The 18,524-nt window shown below is 34.8% G+C and overlaps 1 protein-coding gene across 2 annotated transcripts in view; it reads left to right on the top strand.

Moving 5' to 3' along the window:
• LOC123538136 (dnaJ homolog subfamily C member 13-like) overlaps positions 1 to 18,524 on the top strand; it is a 113,755-nt gene that overhangs the window by 41,420 nt on the left and 53,811 nt on the right. For both annotated transcript variants that reach the window (XM_053530488.1, XM_053530487.1), the window contains exons 22-35: positions 1,714 to 1,842; positions 5,696 to 5,840; positions 7,724 to 7,796; positions 8,857 to 9,016; positions 9,853 to 9,915; positions 10,265 to 10,471; positions 10,962 to 11,164; positions 11,565 to 11,649; positions 12,911 to 13,111; positions 13,494 to 13,648; positions 14,332 to 14,533; positions 15,347 to 15,462; positions 16,429 to 16,507; positions 17,336 to 17,468. In XM_053530488.1, coding sequence (XP_053386463.1) covers positions 1,714 to 1,842; positions 5,696 to 5,840; positions 7,724 to 7,796; positions 8,857 to 9,016; positions 9,853 to 9,915; positions 10,265 to 10,471; positions 10,962 to 11,164; positions 11,565 to 11,649; positions 12,911 to 13,111; positions 13,494 to 13,648; positions 14,332 to 14,533; positions 15,347 to 15,462; positions 16,429 to 16,507; positions 17,336 to 17,468 — 1,951 coding nt within the window. The remainder of the gene's footprint in view (positions 1 to 1,713; positions 1,843 to 5,695; positions 5,841 to 7,723; positions 7,797 to 8,856; positions 9,017 to 9,852; positions 9,916 to 10,264; positions 10,472 to 10,961; positions 11,165 to 11,564; positions 11,650 to 12,910; positions 13,112 to 13,493; positions 13,649 to 14,331; positions 14,534 to 15,346; positions 15,463 to 16,428; positions 16,508 to 17,335; positions 17,469 to 18,524) is intronic.

Here is an 18,524-nt window from a genome sequence, read left to right as displayed (position 1 = left end):
TTAGAGAGTAAGCAGGTTAGTATACAAAGTGTTACAGCACTGGAGAGCTAGGATAGGATTAGAGAGTAAGCAGGTTAGTATACAAAGTGTTACAGCACTGGAGAGCTAGGATAGGATTAGAGAGAAAGCAGGTTAGTATACAAAGTATTACAGCACTGGAGAGCTAGGATAGGATTAGAGAATAAGCAGGTTAGTATACAAAGTGTTACAGCTAGGATAGGATTAGAGAGTAAACAGGTTAGTATACAAAGTGTTACAGCACTGGAGAGCTAGGATAGGATTAGAGAGTAAGCAGGTTAGTATACAAAGTGTTACAGCACTGGAGAGCTAGGATAGGATTAGAGAGTAAGCAGGTTAGTATACAAGTGTTACAGCACTGGAGAGCTAGGATAGGATGAGAGAGTAAACAGGTTAGTATACAAGGCATACAGACACTAAATAGCCTGAGCACCTATGAAAAAATGGTAGTCGCATAATGGCGGATTCAAATAGTTCTCAGTTTTTTTTGCTGTAAGAAGGATTTTTCCTTGAAATCATTGCTATATATTGGTCTAAATCATATTGCATGCCTATACTTGACATACTGGTAGCATTTGCATGTTGAAAAAAGACTCCAAACTGATTTAACATGTGAAATTTATTCATACACCCCTACCCTAAATTGTGATTGTCATTTCAGTGTAAAAATTACGGTGTGTCTGTTTGACCAAAAATATTTTTCTTGCATCAAACATGACCCCTACTTTTCTTTGGATATTTTTACAGTATTAATGTTGCTCTACAAGAAAATGTAAGTTAAAGAAATTTAAAATGGGTCTAGGTGTGTATTGCAGCATTGTGAAAACTTGTCATTTTATATAGAATATATAGTGGTGGCTATTTAGTGTGTTATAACCACAAGTGTAACAGCATTGGAGAGCTAGGATAGGATTAGAGAGTGAACAGGTTAGTATACAAGTGTTACAGCTAGGATAGGATTAGAGAGTAAACAGGTTAGTATACAAGTGTAACAGCACTGGAGAGCTAGGATAGGATTAGAGAGTAAACAGGTTAGTATACAAGTGTTACAGCACTGGAGAGCTAGGATAGGATTAGAGAGTAAGCAGGTTAGTATAGAAAGTGTAACAGCACTGGAGAGCTAGGATAGGATTAGAGAGTAAACAGGTTAGTATACAAGTGTTACAGCACTGGAGAGCTAGGATAGGATTAGAGAGTAAACAGGGGCACCTGGGGTCTTCCTCCACCATCAAAGCTTGAAAGTCGCCATATGACCTATAATTGTGTTGGTGCAACATTAAACGCAACAAAAACACACACAAAAAAAAACAACAAATTATGAACAACGTATGTAATGGACAAAATAAGTATAAGAAAGTTTAAACTACTGTTGATGTACTACATAGTGGCCACCTGTCTATAGGGGCCCCTTTGAAGGCTGCTATAAACAGGTTAGTCAGTGATTATGCTAGGGAATATGTAGAGGTTAGAGAGTAAACTGATGTGTAAATAAGTTTATGTGAAGTTTTTCTAAAAAACATGAAGGAATTTCATTTTATATTCAAATTACAGTTCAAAGATTTATCAGACCAAATAATTTTTGTCTTGCATTGCCCCACTTGAGGACAGGATTATTGTGTTTTTCCTGAAAATTTGTACTTTTGTACTTAGATTTGGTTCTCATTCAGTTTATCGATGATATTTTGTATATTTCAGTCCAAAGAACAAATGCCAATTACGTTGCGGAAGAGAAGACAGCGAATAAAGAGTGAAGCCAACTGGCCATTGTTTTACTATCATTTCAATAGGGACCATTCAAAACCTAATCTCATTTGGAACTACAAGGTAGGTTGTCTGCAAGAACAGCTAAAAATAGTTTTCCATTTTGCTGGCAGTTTGGTAATTGCAGCTGTATAAAGTAGGTTTATAAAGATTGAAATGCATGTTATATGACTGTAGGTCATTAAATCAAGCGCTTTTGTTTAACTTTATAGATATAAAATAGTAATTTTTTCATACTTCTGGTTGCCAACTCGATATTTGTCTTGTATTTATGACTTTTCACCTTGTTTAAAAGCATTAAAGCGATTATTTTTAGCTACATGTATATAACTTTGTTCAGTTAACCTGACCAGATTTTCTGGATTCTTTCTTTTACTTACAAATGTACTTGTTACTTGTCATCATAAATCTGAGGTAAGCAGAATGAATCTAGATATATTGTCCTCTGTCAGATTGTTACAGAGAACATTACCTTGCTAGGAGATTGAAATTACAATATCTTAGAGTATTTTTAGCTCACCTGTCACGAAGCGACAAGGTGAGCTATTGTGACTGCTTGATGTCTGTAGTCCGTCGTGCGTCATCCGTCAACAATTTCTAAAAAAATCTTCTTCTTGAAAACCACTGGGCAGAATTACACCAAACTTCACAGGAATGATCCTTGGGTGGCTTCCTTTCAAAATTGTTCAAAGAATTTAATTCCATGCAGAACTCTGGTTGCCATGGCAACCGAAAGGAAAAACTTTTAAAATCTTCTTGTCCAAAACCACAGGGCCTAGGGCTTTGATATCTGGTGTGTAGCATCATCTAGTGGTCCTCTACCAAAATTGTTCAAATTATCCCCCTAGGGTCAAATATGGCCCCTCCCGGGGGTCACATGGTTTATATAGACTTATTTAGGAAAACTTTGAAAATCTTCTTGTACAAAACCACATGGCCTAGGGCTTTGATATTTGGTATGTAGCATATCTAGTGGTCCTCTACCAAGATTGTTCAAATTACCCCCCTAGGGTCAAATATGGCCCCGCCTCGGGGGTCCCAAGTTTTATATAGACTTACATGGGAAAAAAGTTTAAAAATCTTCTTGTCTGAAACCACAACACTTAGACTTTTGATATTTGGTTTGTAGCATTGTCTTATGGTCCTCAACCAAAATTGTTCAAGTTGTACACCTTGGGTGAAAAGAAGCCCTGCCCTGGGGGTCCCAAGTTTTATATAGACTTATATAGGAAAAAGCTTTAAAAATCTTCTTATCTGAAACCATATGACCTAGGCTTTTGATATTTTGTATGATGCATTGTCTAGTAGTCCTCTACCAAAATTGTTCAAATTATGCCCCTTGGGTTAAAAGAGGCCCCACCCTGGGGTCACTTAGTTATTATGTGAGTAATATAGGAAAAATACTTAAAAAATCATCTGGTCCTATTTCCAAGACTGCTTAATTATAATTACCTGATGACTCCAAGTAATATGATGTCACTTGATTGTGACCTTGACCTACTGACCTACTTTCTTGTTTTTAAGATACAGCCTTGAAATATTGATGACATACACAGTTTTGCACACAAATTGCAAAACTGAATTTCATTGACCATGAATGTGACCTACTGACTTTCTTAATATTTTATCATCAGTTTGACATTTGTAATGTGTAGCTCATATTACTCAGGTGAGCGATCCAGGGTCATCATGACCTTCTTGTTTTCTGTACATACCAGCTTATTATATAACTGAAAAAATAGATGAATGCTTTCACATCAGGTTCCATATTTGTCAGTGTTAGTCTAAAACTTGGACATATCAGAAAGAACAGCAAATATTTAGTTTGCAAAGGTATTCTGTAGCAGTAGCTGCAGGAAGAAGATTCTTGCAAAGTTTTTTCACAACCTGACTTTGTCAGATCAAAGATTTGTTACAGTCTGTGTCAGATCAAATGTTTGTTACAGTCTGTGTCAAATCATAGATGCATTGATCAAAGATTTGTTACAGTCTTTGTCAGATCATAGATGCATTGATCAAAGATTTGTTACAGTCTTTGTCAGATCATAGATACATTGATCAAAGATTTGTTACAGTCTGTGTCAAATCATAGATTCATTGATCAAAGATTTAATACAGTCTTTGTCAGATCAAAGGTTTGTTACAGTCTTTGTCAGATCAATGATTTGTTACAGTCTCTGTCAGATCAAAGGTGCATTGATCAAAGATTGGTTACAGTCTTTGTCAGATCAAAGATGCATTGATCAAAGATTTGTAACAGTCTTTGTCAGATCAAAGGTTTGTTACAGTCTCTGTCAGATCAAAGATGCATTGATCAAAGATTGGTTACAGTCTTTGTCAGATCAAAGATGCATTGATCAAAGATTTGTTACAGTCTTTGTCAGATCAAAGATGCATTGATCAAAGATTTGTTACAGTCTTTGGCAGATCAAAGGTTTGTTACAGTCTATGTCAGATCAATGATGCATTGATTAAAGATTTGTTACAGTCTGTGTCAGATCAAAGATGCATTCATCAAAGATTTGTTACAGTCTTTGTCAGATCAAAGGTTTGTTACAGTCTGTGTCAGATCAAAGATGCATTGACCAAAGATTCATTGCAGTCTTTGTCAGATCAAAGATTTGTTATGTCTTTGTCAGATCAAAGGTTTGTTACAGTCTGTGTCTGATCAAAAATGCATTGATCAAAGATTTGTCAGATCTAAGGTTTGTTACAGTCTGTGTCAGATCAAAGATTTGTAATGTCTTTGTCAGATCAAAGGTTTGTTACAGTCTGTGTCAGATCAAAGATGCATTGATCAAAGATTCATTACAGTCTGTGTCAGATCAAAGATTTGTAATGTCGTTGTCAGATCAAAGGTTTGTTACAGTCTGTGTCTGATCAAAGATGCATTGGTCAAAGATTTGTCAGATCTAAGGTTTGTTACAGTCTGTGTCAGATCAAAGATGCATTGATCAAAGATTTGTTACAGTCTTTGTCAGATCAAAGATTTGTCAAAGTCTTTGTCAGATCAAAAAAATATGCATTGGTCAAAGATTTGTTACAGTCTTTGTCAGATCAAATATTTGTTACAGTCTGTGTCAGATCAAAGATGCATTGATCAAAGATTTGTTACAGTCTTTGTCAGATCAAAGGTTTGTTACAGTCTATGTCAGATCAAAGATGCATTGATCAAAGATTTGTTACAGTCTTTGTCAGATAAAGGTTTGGTACAGTCTTTGTCAGACTGAAGATGCATTGATCAAAGATTTGTTACAGTCTTTGTCAGATCAAAGATGCATTGATCAAAGATTTGTTACAGTCTTTGTCAGATCAAAGATGCATTGATCAAAGATTTGTTACAGTCTTTGTTAGATCAAAGATTTGTTACAGTCTCTGTCAGATCAAAGATGCATTGATCAAAGATTTGTTACAGTCTTTGTCAGATCAAAGATGCACTACTGATCAAAGATTTGTTACACTTTTTATTAGATCAAAGATTTGTTACAGTCTGTGTCAGATCAAAGATGCATTGATCAAAGATTTGTTACAGTCTTTGTCAGATCAAAGATGCACTACTGATCAAAGATTTGTTACACTTTTTATTAGATCAAAGATTTGTTACAGTCTGTGTCAGATCAAAGATGCATTGATCAAAGATTTGTTACAGTCTGTGTCAGATCAAAGATGCATTGATCAAAGATTTGTTACAGTCTTTGTCAGATCAAAGATTTGTTACAGTCTTTGTCAGATCAAAGATTTGTTACTGTCTTTGTCAGATCAAAGATTTGTTATTACAGTCTGTGTCAGATCAAAATGAAAATCCAGTTTTTGTAATCAATGTTTGAATTTCAGACTTCAAATGTTGATGAATGTGCCTTGTATGCCTTATTTACACATAGACACAGTATATTATGCTGTCTGTGTTCTGTTTCAGACGCGGGAGGAGTTAAGGGAGGCATTTGAGAATGAGATGAGAGCATTCAATGTGGACAAAGAGCTGGGCTCTAACTGTATTATTGGATGGAATCATCAGGAATTTGAAGTGCAATACCATTGTCTATCTGATGAAATCAAAATAGGTATACAGTGTTATTTCGTATATCAAGTTTTTGGTGTTCTAAAGCTTATGAATATGTTGCTCCTCTTTAAGTTCTGGTTTTAATTTATGCAATAGCCATTTACAGTTTTTTCAAGTTTATAGGAAAATGTATTTACACATACATGTGATAAGTTCAGAATCCCAGAACTGGAGGTTTGCCATTTTTCAGCTGGAGTTGGGGTTTCAAAACTGGAGGTTTTTTATCGACATAAATTAAGCGCGCGGACACATAACTCAGAGACAAAATCCAACATTTCTGGCCACACATTAACATATATAAGTCTACACCAGAAGAAACAATCCTCATAACTCTTGATTTGAATTCTGACAGAGTTATGCCACTTTTTAACTTATTTTTTTGTTAGAAGTTTTATGTAATGTCTAATATCTCTGTTACATTCAAAGCTATTGACTATTGTGCCCCTTCTACTGGCAAAGCTTTAATTGCCTCTTTTACTGACAAAGCTTTAATTCAGAGTCAATCACTGAGAAAAGTCGAGCATGCTGTCTTACATAAGCTCCCTCTTGTTCTAACTTTAAATTTTCTTAACAGATTAAATTTGTAGAAATAAAGTCTCAATTTAGGACTGAAATGGTGGTGAACATGCATTAACATTATTTTACTCGAGGACTAAAAAGAAAAGAAAAATCTAAATTGGTCTGAACACTACTCAGAAATTATGTAAATTCCTTACCCCCACCCACTTTCGTATAAAAATACTGATGATTTTGACATGAAAAATAGAAAACAGAACTGCATCAACATGTATTTACCCTTACCAATGTAATGTAGATTGATGTTATCAAATAAATGAGTGCGTGTTTTCATCAAATTTCAATGAAATAAGTCCAATTTTAGTAGCAAATTAAATTGGTAAACATTGGAAGAAAATGGCGTAACTGCATAAGGGGAAAGAACACATCTGTTCTGAAAATAGTAATGGGTTGGTTTTTCCAACAATTATTTATCTGATTTTATTACCGAACAAAATTCATTTCAGTTGTGAATTATTTCTTATGACTGGGAGTTTTTTGCTTCAAATTGGTAAAAAATGGAGCCTAATTGGCATTGAAAATGGGCCAATATTCGGCCCAGTGAGACAGGTGGAAAAGGCCCTACTTGTCTAATCCCTTATCAAAACAAACAATTAATAATTTACCCATGAAAAACAACTCTTTCCTCCAGCTACATGTGTGTCAAACGTGTATAATCAGTGACAAACAGTCGGTGACACTTTGATTTATTGTGTAAAAAAAAAAACACTCCTCGGTAATTATCAACCCCGTCATAATACTGATCGATTTTTTTATATTTTTTTTTGAAAAGCGGGAGAAATGTGGTTTTGGTCGGGAGACGGGAGGCAAGGTGAAAAAATCGGGATTTTGACCCTCCCGCTTGGGAGATCACATGTATGATTTACAGTTGAAACTCGATATTTCAGACTCCAATGGATTTAGCATTTTACTGCAAGATAACTTAAAGTTTGACTTAAAATGATATTTTGCGCCTGTGTTTTTGGGATTGGATTTGAAAATATCTTCGAGATAGGTGGAATTTTGAGATAAGCGAATTTAAGGTATCGTTTCAACTGTACTTCTATCTTAGAAAATGTATGTCACTTTACATATTTGACATTTCACTTTAGTATGGTACTGACCATCCTCTAGAGACTACAGAAGTATGAAAAAAATTGTTATGAAATAACTTTTTTTTGTCATTTCTCTTCCAAGTTTAATTCTATATTTCAAAATCACAGTCTTAACTAAAAGTTCCAAAGCTATAACTCGCATTAATCTAGAACTTGTTGAAATATTTCAGTTGCAATGAACAATTCAGAATCAAGTTATTTTTATCCACTCCAGGTGATTATTATTTACGTCTGCTGTTAGAAGAAGATGAAAATGAATCAGAAGAAGTTAGTGCAATAAAACGATCGTAAGCATTTTATCACTTATCAGCATGCACCATTGTTCCTTATATGATGGTCTAACAAGTTTTTTTTATAGAACTTACGAAACTTGCAGAAAATTGGCCCATCAAATATCATAAAATATTAACACTTGAAATAGAAAACATGTGAAATTAGTTAAAATCTACTTACCTATATTATTTTAACTGTCTCTGACTCTCCATGTTTCCATTTATTACAAAAAAAAGGTTGTTTTAATCTTGGTCACCAGTGCAATGGTAGATTGATAACAAACAAGTTTTCGGCGGTTGACTGAAAACATACATTGTGTTGAAATTCTGGAAGTTGTGTCACATATTTATGTTCAGGAGTGTTAATATTTTCATAATAAAGTGTTGTTTTTTTTTCAACAGTAAATTAAACTGTCCAACAATAAACAAATATTTACATATGAATCAGCATAGTTTATTAATTAAAGTTTATACTGCTGTGGCATGGGCAGAAGAACTTGTCATTTCTTCTAACCACTTATGTAGGTGTGCTATGTTTTAGGTGAACCCAGTGGCCACATTGATTTACATTGCACTGGCCCCAATTCACAATCATCAAACTTGTGAATTTCCCATAGAAGCTTTTCATCATAAAAGCTTGTATGGGTCCAAATTTGTGTAATCTGCCTAGCAAAAAGATTGAGCATACAGTATCCATCCTTTTTTGCCCAGTGTATTCAGTATGACCTGAAATTTTCCAAAAAAAATCAAGGTTTACTCAAATTCTACATTGTAGAATTTGTTCTGAAGGTACAGAACTACCTTAAGAAAGCTCTCTATACAGCAAATATCTCCCTACAAAGGTCAACCAGGTCAAATGAAAGTTTTCTCTCTACTTCAGATGCATTTAATTTTCCCATTGACGTCCCTATAGAGGGGTTGTAATGTAATGTAATAAAACAGATGCTTTCAGCTTGAATGGAAATTTTGGCCAAACTACATATTTTTGTATGAGAAGTTTTGAATTTGATATAAAACGCATTTTTATACTGAAAAGAAGAGATATTGCTTATTATGCATGATTCATGTATTACAGGTACGAGTTTTTCAATGATCTCTACCACCGGTTTTTGTTGACCCCAAAAATCAACATGAAGTGTATGTGTCTACAAGCAATGACAATAGTGTATGGCAGATGTCATGATGAAATTGGTGCTTTCAACGATACCAGATATATAGTCGGCATGCTAGAAAGGGTGGGTAGCACATAGAATATACATGTATAATTAATGGTGCTTGGTAAGGAGCTTAAAAACAAATGCATCAAAAAGTGGTGTAGTGTTTGATAGTAACATGTGATATAGGTTTGCCAATATGTTTGATATAATTTGCTGGTTCTAATAGGAGCACTTTGGACAACAAAGTTTCATCCCTTTGTCAATGTTTTCTGTGACAGTTTGATAAGACATTGTATCTGAAATCAGTCATCATCCACTTTGGATTCTTGTGGATGAGTTGGCATTCACCTGAGGAGAACAGGTTAGTTCTGGTACAGAATCCAGGAACACTTTCACTATGGAGAAAAAATAGTTGTGTAGCAATACAAATTGCTCTCTTGTTTTATGAACAACTTGTTTACAAAACACTGTTTTTGCTTTCGCTGATGTTGACAAACGCAAAGTGTTAAAGATGTAACCATGCCACTAATTGGCCAGGTATAATAGCCTCTGATGTATGTGATGATTTTATTAGCTTTCACTCTTCTTGCAAAAATGTCTTAAGTACCTGAAGTAGGCGGAGCTTAAATCATGCTATTGGCGTGTAATTGGGGTGATTTCAACTGATTTTGACACAGTTCGAATTGTCAACAGTCCAAGTTGCGGTAGTTTTAAGTAAGGATTAAAAAAAAGGGCAGCCTTAATTTTGCTTTGAGGTTAGACTTGAGCAAAGTCTGAAGTTTCGGAGTGACTATTTCGCCCCAGTCGCTGACATGCAAGAACCCTGGTTAGTTAACTGACCCGAATTTATTGTTACAAGAGTAAAATTAAGGACAGTCTCTATGTAACTATGTGTCTATATTTTATATTTTCAGTGTACAGACAAGTTGGAAAGAGACAGACTGGTCATGTTTCTCAACAAACTCATTCTACATCCTGTAAGTAAACACTATAATGATAAAAGATTGCCTGCATCCAAGAGCTTTGAGTAAATATGCGGTAATTTTATCAAGTCACTTATACATAAAGGCTGTTAGTTTCCTCGAAATTGATCTTAGATAAAAAAAAACTTCAAAAAAAGCAAAGATTATAAGGGTCCTTTGTGGTCGAGTGATTTAGGTAGTTGGCTTCAAAATATGCAAGGTTTGTGGTTCTATTCAGGTTTTCATTTGCACCTTACCAAAATAAAAACAGTTTTCATTAATTATACATAATATATGTATTAAGTTTGAAATACAAATTTTTCTGTGAAATGTTTATTAAACACAATTGGACTGTCTTTTACAGAGAAATGTCAAAGAAATTATGGACGCCAATGGAATCAAAACTTTAGTTGACCTCCTGACCTTAGCTCATTTACATATCACCCGGGCAACAGTTCCACTACAGACAAATGTGATAGAGGCAGGAGCAGACATGAAACGAGAAAGCGAGAAAGAATGGTATTATGGGAATAAAGATAAAGAACGGCTGGGACCATATAGTTATGAAGAGGTTTGTTTGATACTTTAAATTTGGTACTTTCTTAGTGATCCAATTTAATTGTTATCAGATCTTTGAATGTGTGATATACAGTTGAAACTCAGTCTCTGTTATCTCAAAATTCCGACTATCTTAAAGACATTTTCAAATCCCATTCTGAAAACACATACACAAAACATTTTAAAATGAACTTAAAATGTAAAACTCTTGAATCATTTGAATTTGAGATGTCGCATTCCAACTGTATATGCTTTAGGGTTCAGTTGTACTGCTCAGGTCTCATGTAAGCTGTCCAGGGAAAGATCAGTGGTTATATAAGGGTGCCAACCAATGCCTTCAAGCTGGTAAAAAGTGGTATGGCATAAATCCGATTACATCGTAGGTGTGAATCTTTTAGTTGACTTAACACATAACAAAAAAATAGAAATTTCACAAAACTTCAGAAAATATAAATTGTCCACAAAATATTCTGCCATTGATTTTGCTCATGTTTCTTTTTCAGCTAAAGAGATTTTATGATGAGGGAATTGTCCATGCCAAAACCCGATGCTGGGCCCAGGGAATGGATGGATGGCGCCCATTACAGTCTGTGCCACAGTTGAAATGGACTCTGCTAGCCACTGGTCAAGCAGTTATGAATGAAAGTGATCTAGGATGTCTTATACTAAATATGTTCATTAAAATGTGTGAATACTACCCCAGTAGGTAAGTTCAACAGGAAGATGTGAAACATTAATGTAGCTTGGGTTTTATTGTTCAATCGAAAGTTTGACACCATACAAATTGAACAAACGTTGTTTTTTTCCAGTTTAATTTTGAGCTTTTCTTTGCCAGTGGTTCTTGATATATGCTGAAAGTTATCTTTCAGTATTGACAGTTCACAAGCTGATTATTGTTAAAAATTACTCAATTTTGATGCTGAAGCTCTCAAATTATGAAACTATTTGCTTTGCTAGCAGGTGCTTATTAGTGTTTGATCGCTAGAGGAGAATAGGAGTGGGGGATAGGCCTTCCTGTAGTGTTAAGGTAGGATTGTTTTTGTCTGGCCATGACCAGTTGCATGACTTTTAAACCAAAAGAAGAGATAAAATTCTATATATTTCAGAGATGTAGATGGTGCTATAGTGAGACCTCTTCCAAGAATTAAAAGAAACCTCTCTGACCCCATGTGTCTTCCCCATGTTGTACAGGTAGGTTTATCTCTTTCTTTAGTGAAGTTATGTCTATACGATATCTCTTATCTTAGTCAATGTGTCTATAGCTCTTGTCTTAGTTACCCCATGTGTCTTCCCCATGTTGTACAGGTATGTTTATCTCTTTCTGAAGTGCAGTTATGTCTTACCTTAGTCAATGTGTCTTCCCTATGTTAAACAGTTATGTCTATATCTCTTACCTTAGTCAGTGTGTCATCCCTGTGTTACACAGTTATGTCTATATCTCTTACCTTAGTCAGTGTGTCTTCCCTATGTTACACAGTTATGTCTATATCTCTTGTCTTAGTCAGTGTGTCTTCCCTATGTTACACAGTTATGTCTATATCTCTTACCTTAGTCAGTGTGTCATCCCTGTGTTACACAGTTATGTCTATATCTCTTGTCTTAGTCAGTGTGTCTTCCCTATGTTACACAGTTATATCTATATCTCTTACCTTAGTCAGTGTGTCTTCCCTATGTTACACAGTTATGTCTATATCTCTTGTCTTAGTCAATGTGTCTTCCCTATGTTACACAGTTATGTCTATATCTCTTACCTTAGTCAGTGTGTCTTCCCTATGTTACACAGTTATGTCTATATCTCTTGTCTTAGTCAATGTGTCTTCCCTATGTTACACAGGTATGTCTATGTATCTTACCTTAGTTAGTGAATGTGTCTTCCCTATGTTACACAGTTATGTCTGTATCTCTTGTCTTAGAAACCTCATGTGTCTTCCTCATGTAAAACAGGTATGTCTATTTCTTGTCTAACTGACCCCATGTATCTTCATCATGTTGTACAAGAACGTCTGTCTTTTGTCTTTGTGAGTCAATTTTGATACCAGAAAAGAAGATATTTTGAAGATATAGGCTAAAAAATATTTTTATTTTGTTGGCAGAAAATTACTTGATTTTTGCCAAGGTGGCTATTTCTTGGGGGCAGGAATCGGTGGATTTAAAATATTAAAGATCCAATAAATAGGAATTTTATGTGTTCATTAGGATTTTTTTTGTTGATCATTTAATTTTTGTTCAGTGAATTGTTTTATTAGGAATTGTTAAGGTGTGAATGCAGCAATGTTAATGATGAGTCAGAATCTTTCAGAACATTATACCAAATATTTTACCAGATTATATAGTGTTATTTTCATGATAAACACGTTCAAAGGCCTTTACTTAGCTTATGTAAAAGATCTGTAAGAATTTGTCCTGTAAAATGTTGAAATCATTGCCATAATTATGATCTTTGTGTTTACAGTTGTTGTTGACTTTTGACCCCATCCTGGTTGAAAAAGTAGCCTGTTTGGTGTATGAAATTATGGCTGACAATCCAAATGTTTCCCGGCTTTATTTGACTGGAGTATTCTTCTTCATTATGATGTATACCGGCTCAAACGTGTTACCCATTGCAAGATTCCTGAAGTATACGCATGTGAAACAAGCATTCAGATCAGACGAGGTAGGTCACTTTTGCTGTTTGCATCTATAAGACACAAATAGTTTGCCATCAGCTTTAAGTTCCATAATAACATAATCATTACCTAAGGGCAAAATATGGCTAAGTACATGAAAATTCAGAAGCACTTCATTTTGCTGAGCTTACAGTTTGTTTATATTTATAAATTCTTTTCTCATAACTGCTATTTACAGGTTTTCAAATTCTGACAAATTGGTTCACTTTTGCTTAAAAATTCTGACAAGCATATACATCATTGATAAAATGTGACAAATTACTGTTATACTGGTCACTTTACTGACTAATCCTGACAAGTATGAACAGTTTGAGGAAAAAAAATGTGAGAAGTTTAGATTTTATGCTGACAAATCATTGTCTCCTACAGAACCAGAGCTCGGACTTGATGTCACGGAGTGTGTTAGGCCACATCTTACCAGAAGCCATGGTGTGTTACCTAGAGAACTACTCAGCTGAAAAATTTGCTCAGATTTTCCTCGGGGAGTTTGACACGCCTGAGGCAATTTGGAATGCTGAAATGAGGTTTGAAAACATATTGTTGAGAAGGGTATATTTCCTGCAATGAATTAAAGGAAAATGTTTCCATTGAAGTTTGTTTTTTACTGATAAAGAATGGTCTAAAGAGTAAACTGTTTAAATATAAGATTTTTTCTGAGAATTTAAAACCAGGACTTAATCTATAATTAGTTACCTGCAGTTATTGAAGCTACAGAGGCTCTTGGATATGAATTATAATGTTGGAAGTTGTTTAACCATAATATTATGTTTGGTATTGAAATTGAAATAAAGTGCTTGCACAATACTAACTAATCATAGCCTGTATGTTCAAAGGTTGCTCATCTTGTAGGTCTTTACATTTTATGTCTTAAAAAATAGTTTTGTAATTTACTTGAAAAGAAGTTGGTTGGAACTTCTTAGAGTAGGAAATAAGATCAGTAACTTTGTCAGTTTAGAAAAAATCATGTGTTTGCATAACATCAGTGAAATCATTATGGTTGTGTCGATCCATAATATTAATTCTAATTCTATTGAACAATTGCAATTAAAGCTTAAATCCACAAATTCATATTTCCTTGAAATAGCTGTTTTGGCCGATACCACCAAATTTCATGCTCAGAAAATAGATGATATCTTAGTGTTTTTCAGATTATTTGAAACTGCTTAAAATGTTGTTGAAATGAACTTGTTTTTCTTGTGATTTACAGACGTATGATGATAGAGAAGATAGCGTCACACCTTGTTGACTTTTCACCTCGACTTATGAGTAACACGCGAGCACTGTACCAGTACTGTCCTATACCTGTGATAAACTACCCACAGCTCGAACATGAGCTCTTCTGTAATATATACTACTTAAAGCATCTCTGTGATACAACCAAATTCCCAGACTGGCCCATTAAAGATCCGGTAAGTATTTGTGTTAGTGGTCAATTCCAGTGATAAAAAATACACAGCTTAAACATGAGCATTTCTGTAAGATACATTATTTCTTTTTGATACTACCAAAGTCAGCCTCAGTGGCCGAATGGATAAGATCACTGACTTTTAAGCACTTGACTTGACAGTTATCAATATGGGTTTTAAAGCTTGCTTTGGATTTTGAATTCTTTTGATGAGGAAGCCATCCAGCTGGCTTATGGAAGGTCGGTGGTTCAACCCAGGTATTCACCCATGCTTGAAACAATGCTCAGAAAGGCACCTGGGGTCTTCCTCCTTCACCTAAGGCTTGAAATGGTCTTGTGAGCTAAATGTGCCAATGTTACATTAAACCTACACAAAAATCATTCCCAGACCAGACAAAGATCTGGTAAGTCTGCCAGCAATACATAGTTAACAAGTCCTTATTGCCTGTAAAATTGCCACAAACGAGTCTTTTATGTCTTGCTCTTTATCTAGAGACTACTATAATAGCATAGGCCATCAAATATTTGATGTATTCCTTGATTTTAATGGATTTTTGGAGTTTTGCATTGAAGTTTAGTTTTTCATGCTTTCTTCATACTGCTAGCTTTACAGTTCGAATCATTCTAGAATACATTTCAGATAACTTGTTTTGTAAACTGGTATTCTATAGCATACATGGATATCACTTTTATTAAGTTTAAACATTCTTATATATTTACATTTGTAAATACACACAAATACCTATATATTAAAAACAGGATTGAGTGGAATGCTTTGAGCTTGTTTAAAACTCTACTGATTCGGTTTGTTCTGCAGGTGAGACTATTGAAGGATATTTTAGAAGCGTGGAAGAAGGAGGTAGAGAAGAAACCGTCCACCATGTCTATAGAGGAGGCATACCAGGTGCTCAATCTTAAAACAGGTGATGGAGGGTATGTATTGTTCTTTTCAAAGAATGTATTCGAATATTCAGGTATAGCTTGATTTAATCTTTTAAAGAGGGGCATCCATGCCCGAGTGGTTAAGGTTGCTGACACCAGTCAGACACCAGTCACTAGTTTCACACTGGTTTGAATTTTAAATTGCTTTGTTTGATTAAGAAATTATTTATAGCAAACATGTGTTTTAACTCTTATTTACGCACGATGGGCAGTTATATGCCAGCTTAATAATTGCATGAGGATGCAACCCATGTTAATTTACTGTGAATGATGTATAACTGCCTGAGTGTATAAATAGTGTTCAGACATGGGTTTGCTTTATATTATTTTGATTCTAAATTGTTTGTTTTGGGTTTAACGCCGTTTTCCAACAGTATTTCAGTTATATAACGGCGGGCAGTTAACCTAACCTGTGTTCCTGGATTCTGTACCAGTACAAACCTGTTCTCCGCAAGTAACTGCCAACTTCCCCACATGAATCAGAGGTGGAGGACTAATGATTTCAGACACAATGTCGTTTATCAAATAGTCACGGAGAACATACGGCCCCGCCTGAGGATCGAACTCGCGACCCCGCGATCCATAGACCAACGCTCTTACCTACTGAGCTAAGCGGGCGGGCTTATTCTAAAATGTAAATCAGATATGATAGAACTGTTTCTCCGTGTATGCATGGTGCCAAATGGTCGGTAAATGGTAAAACTTCTTGCCAAGAAAATGATAGTAAATTATTCTGAATAAATAACCAACTCGGTATAATATATGTATAAATTAATCAAGACAGTTGTGCTATGTGACCTTTCATTTTAAACATGGAATTAAATGAAAATCTTTAACAAATTTGAAAGCGCTATTGTTAGATGCATACATGTCGCTAAATATCATGTCAAGGTGATGTTAACATACTGTTGTTGTGATGATATAAGAATTGCTACTTATGTTAGAATGTTATTTCAGACATGAAGAAAGTAAAGTGAGGAAAGCATATTTCCGGCTGGCCCAGAAATACCATCCTGATAAAAATCCTGAGGGCAGAGTAAGTCCTAGTTCAGTGTTGTAGCCTTTAACATAAATGTTTTTTAAATTAGATGCTTTATCATTCTCTCTCTCACAAGTGTTTTGTATATGCCCTTAGTGTGGAAAACCCAGTCGTGATTGAAATGTCCATCATTCCATCTGTCTGTTACACTTTCTTATGTACTAGGTTTCTCCTACAGTTTCCATTTGAATTAAATGAAACCTGGAGTAAATCAACATGAAATGGACATACACATATGATCATATCTTCATGTCTGATAATTTTGTCTTGAGTAATGTCGCCTCTCTTGGACTTAAAACTTATATATTTTGGACTTCAAAACAGTACAATTAATTAGAACATTGTTCTGCACGTTTTAAAAACCAAGCAGTGACAAAAAATCATGGGAAAATATCTCAAAAACAAGGATAAGGTCATACACAGTTTATTTCTCAATATAGGTCATACACAGTTTATTTCTCAATATAGACTGTAAGTTTATTTATGATTGTAAGAAGTCTTTTTAAAATCTACATTGTAGAATAAAAAATTCTAGTCAAGAAAGTGTCATCAAAATTGGGATTTCACATAGATTCCCATTATTTTATCAAATCAAACTTTAAAGAAATCAAGCACAATACCCTATGGTTTTAATTTGCTGAATTTTCTTTGGAAGATAGCTGACTAGCTGCTTAAAGCAATTGCTTGTCTAATACGACTACTTGTGCAAGTTCTGCTAAATTTGATTTAAAAACAAATTAAATACAAGATAAACAATATTGGTGTAAAACTAGATTGTAATTAAATCAAAAATTGTTAATTTGCCTTTGTTTTTCTCATTTTCAGGAAATGTTTGAGAAAGTGAACAAAGCGTATGAATTCCTGTGTAGTAAATCCAAAATTACTGATGGTCCTGACCCACAGAATATAGTGCTTATATTGAAGGCTCAGTGTATACTATTTAGCAGATACAGAGATGGTGAGTTCACCTTGAATTTTCTCCTGTTTAGCTGTTGAAAATGTGTGTGAATTGAATGTGATGGTGACATTATTACCTCAACTATACAATGTATATGGAGAGCTATCCTACTCAACCTGGCATCTGCATTCAGTTACATTTTTACACCTTGGATAAAGTTTTGATGCACTTTTTAGCTCACCTGTCATATAGGGACATGGTGAGCATTTGTGATTGACTTTCGTCCATCGTTCATCCACATCTTTTTGTGAACATACATTTTGCAATTGATTTAAAGCAGTCTTTAACACAACTTGTATTGGCATAATAATTATCTTGGTTCCTTGTGAAAACCGGCCAGATCCCTTCATTGGTTTCAGAGTTATGGCCTCTTAAAGGGCCGAAATTTGCTATTTTGGCTTGCAGCCATATATATAGGGACTTCATTTATGGTTTGATTTGATACAAACTTGCAAAATATCTTGAACAACAATAGATTTTGGATCCCATGATGAATCTGTCAGATCCAGACATAAGTTCCAGAGTAATGGCCCCTGATTGATCCTTGAAAAAGCCAAAATTTGTTATATTTTTACCTTACAATAGAAAAGGCATTTAACATTTGGTTTTAACCACACTTACACACAACCTAAGGCACAATAAGATCTTCGTTCCTTTCGAAAAACAGCTAGATTCCTTCATGGGTTCTAGAGTTAATGCCCCTGAAAGGGTCAACTTTTTCTGTTTTGGCCCTTTTTTGGAGTTTTTTAATGCTATGATTTGATACAAACTTGCACAGAAAGTTTATCTTGATTATCTCTTTGGCCAAGTTCGAAACTTGGTCATGTGGGGTCAGAAACCAGGTCACCAGGTCAAATCAAAGGAAAAGCTTGTTAACACCTTAGAAGCCACATTTATGAGCCTATCTTCATGAAACTTGATCAGAATGTTTATCTTTATGATACCTGTACCAAATTCAAAACTGGGTCATATGGGAATGAAAACTAGGTCACACAGTCAAATCAAAGGAAAAGTTTGTTAATACTTTATAGGCCACATTTATGACCCTATCTTCAT

Source organism: Mercenaria mercenaria, chromosome 18 (genome assembly GCF_021730395.1).
Source record: "Mercenaria mercenaria strain notata chromosome 18, MADL_Memer_1, whole genome shotgun sequence".
Lineage (NCBI taxonomy): Eukaryota > Metazoa > Mollusca > Bivalvia > Venerida > Veneridae > Mercenaria > Mercenaria mercenaria.
This window is presented reverse-complemented; position numbering and strand designations above follow the sequence as displayed.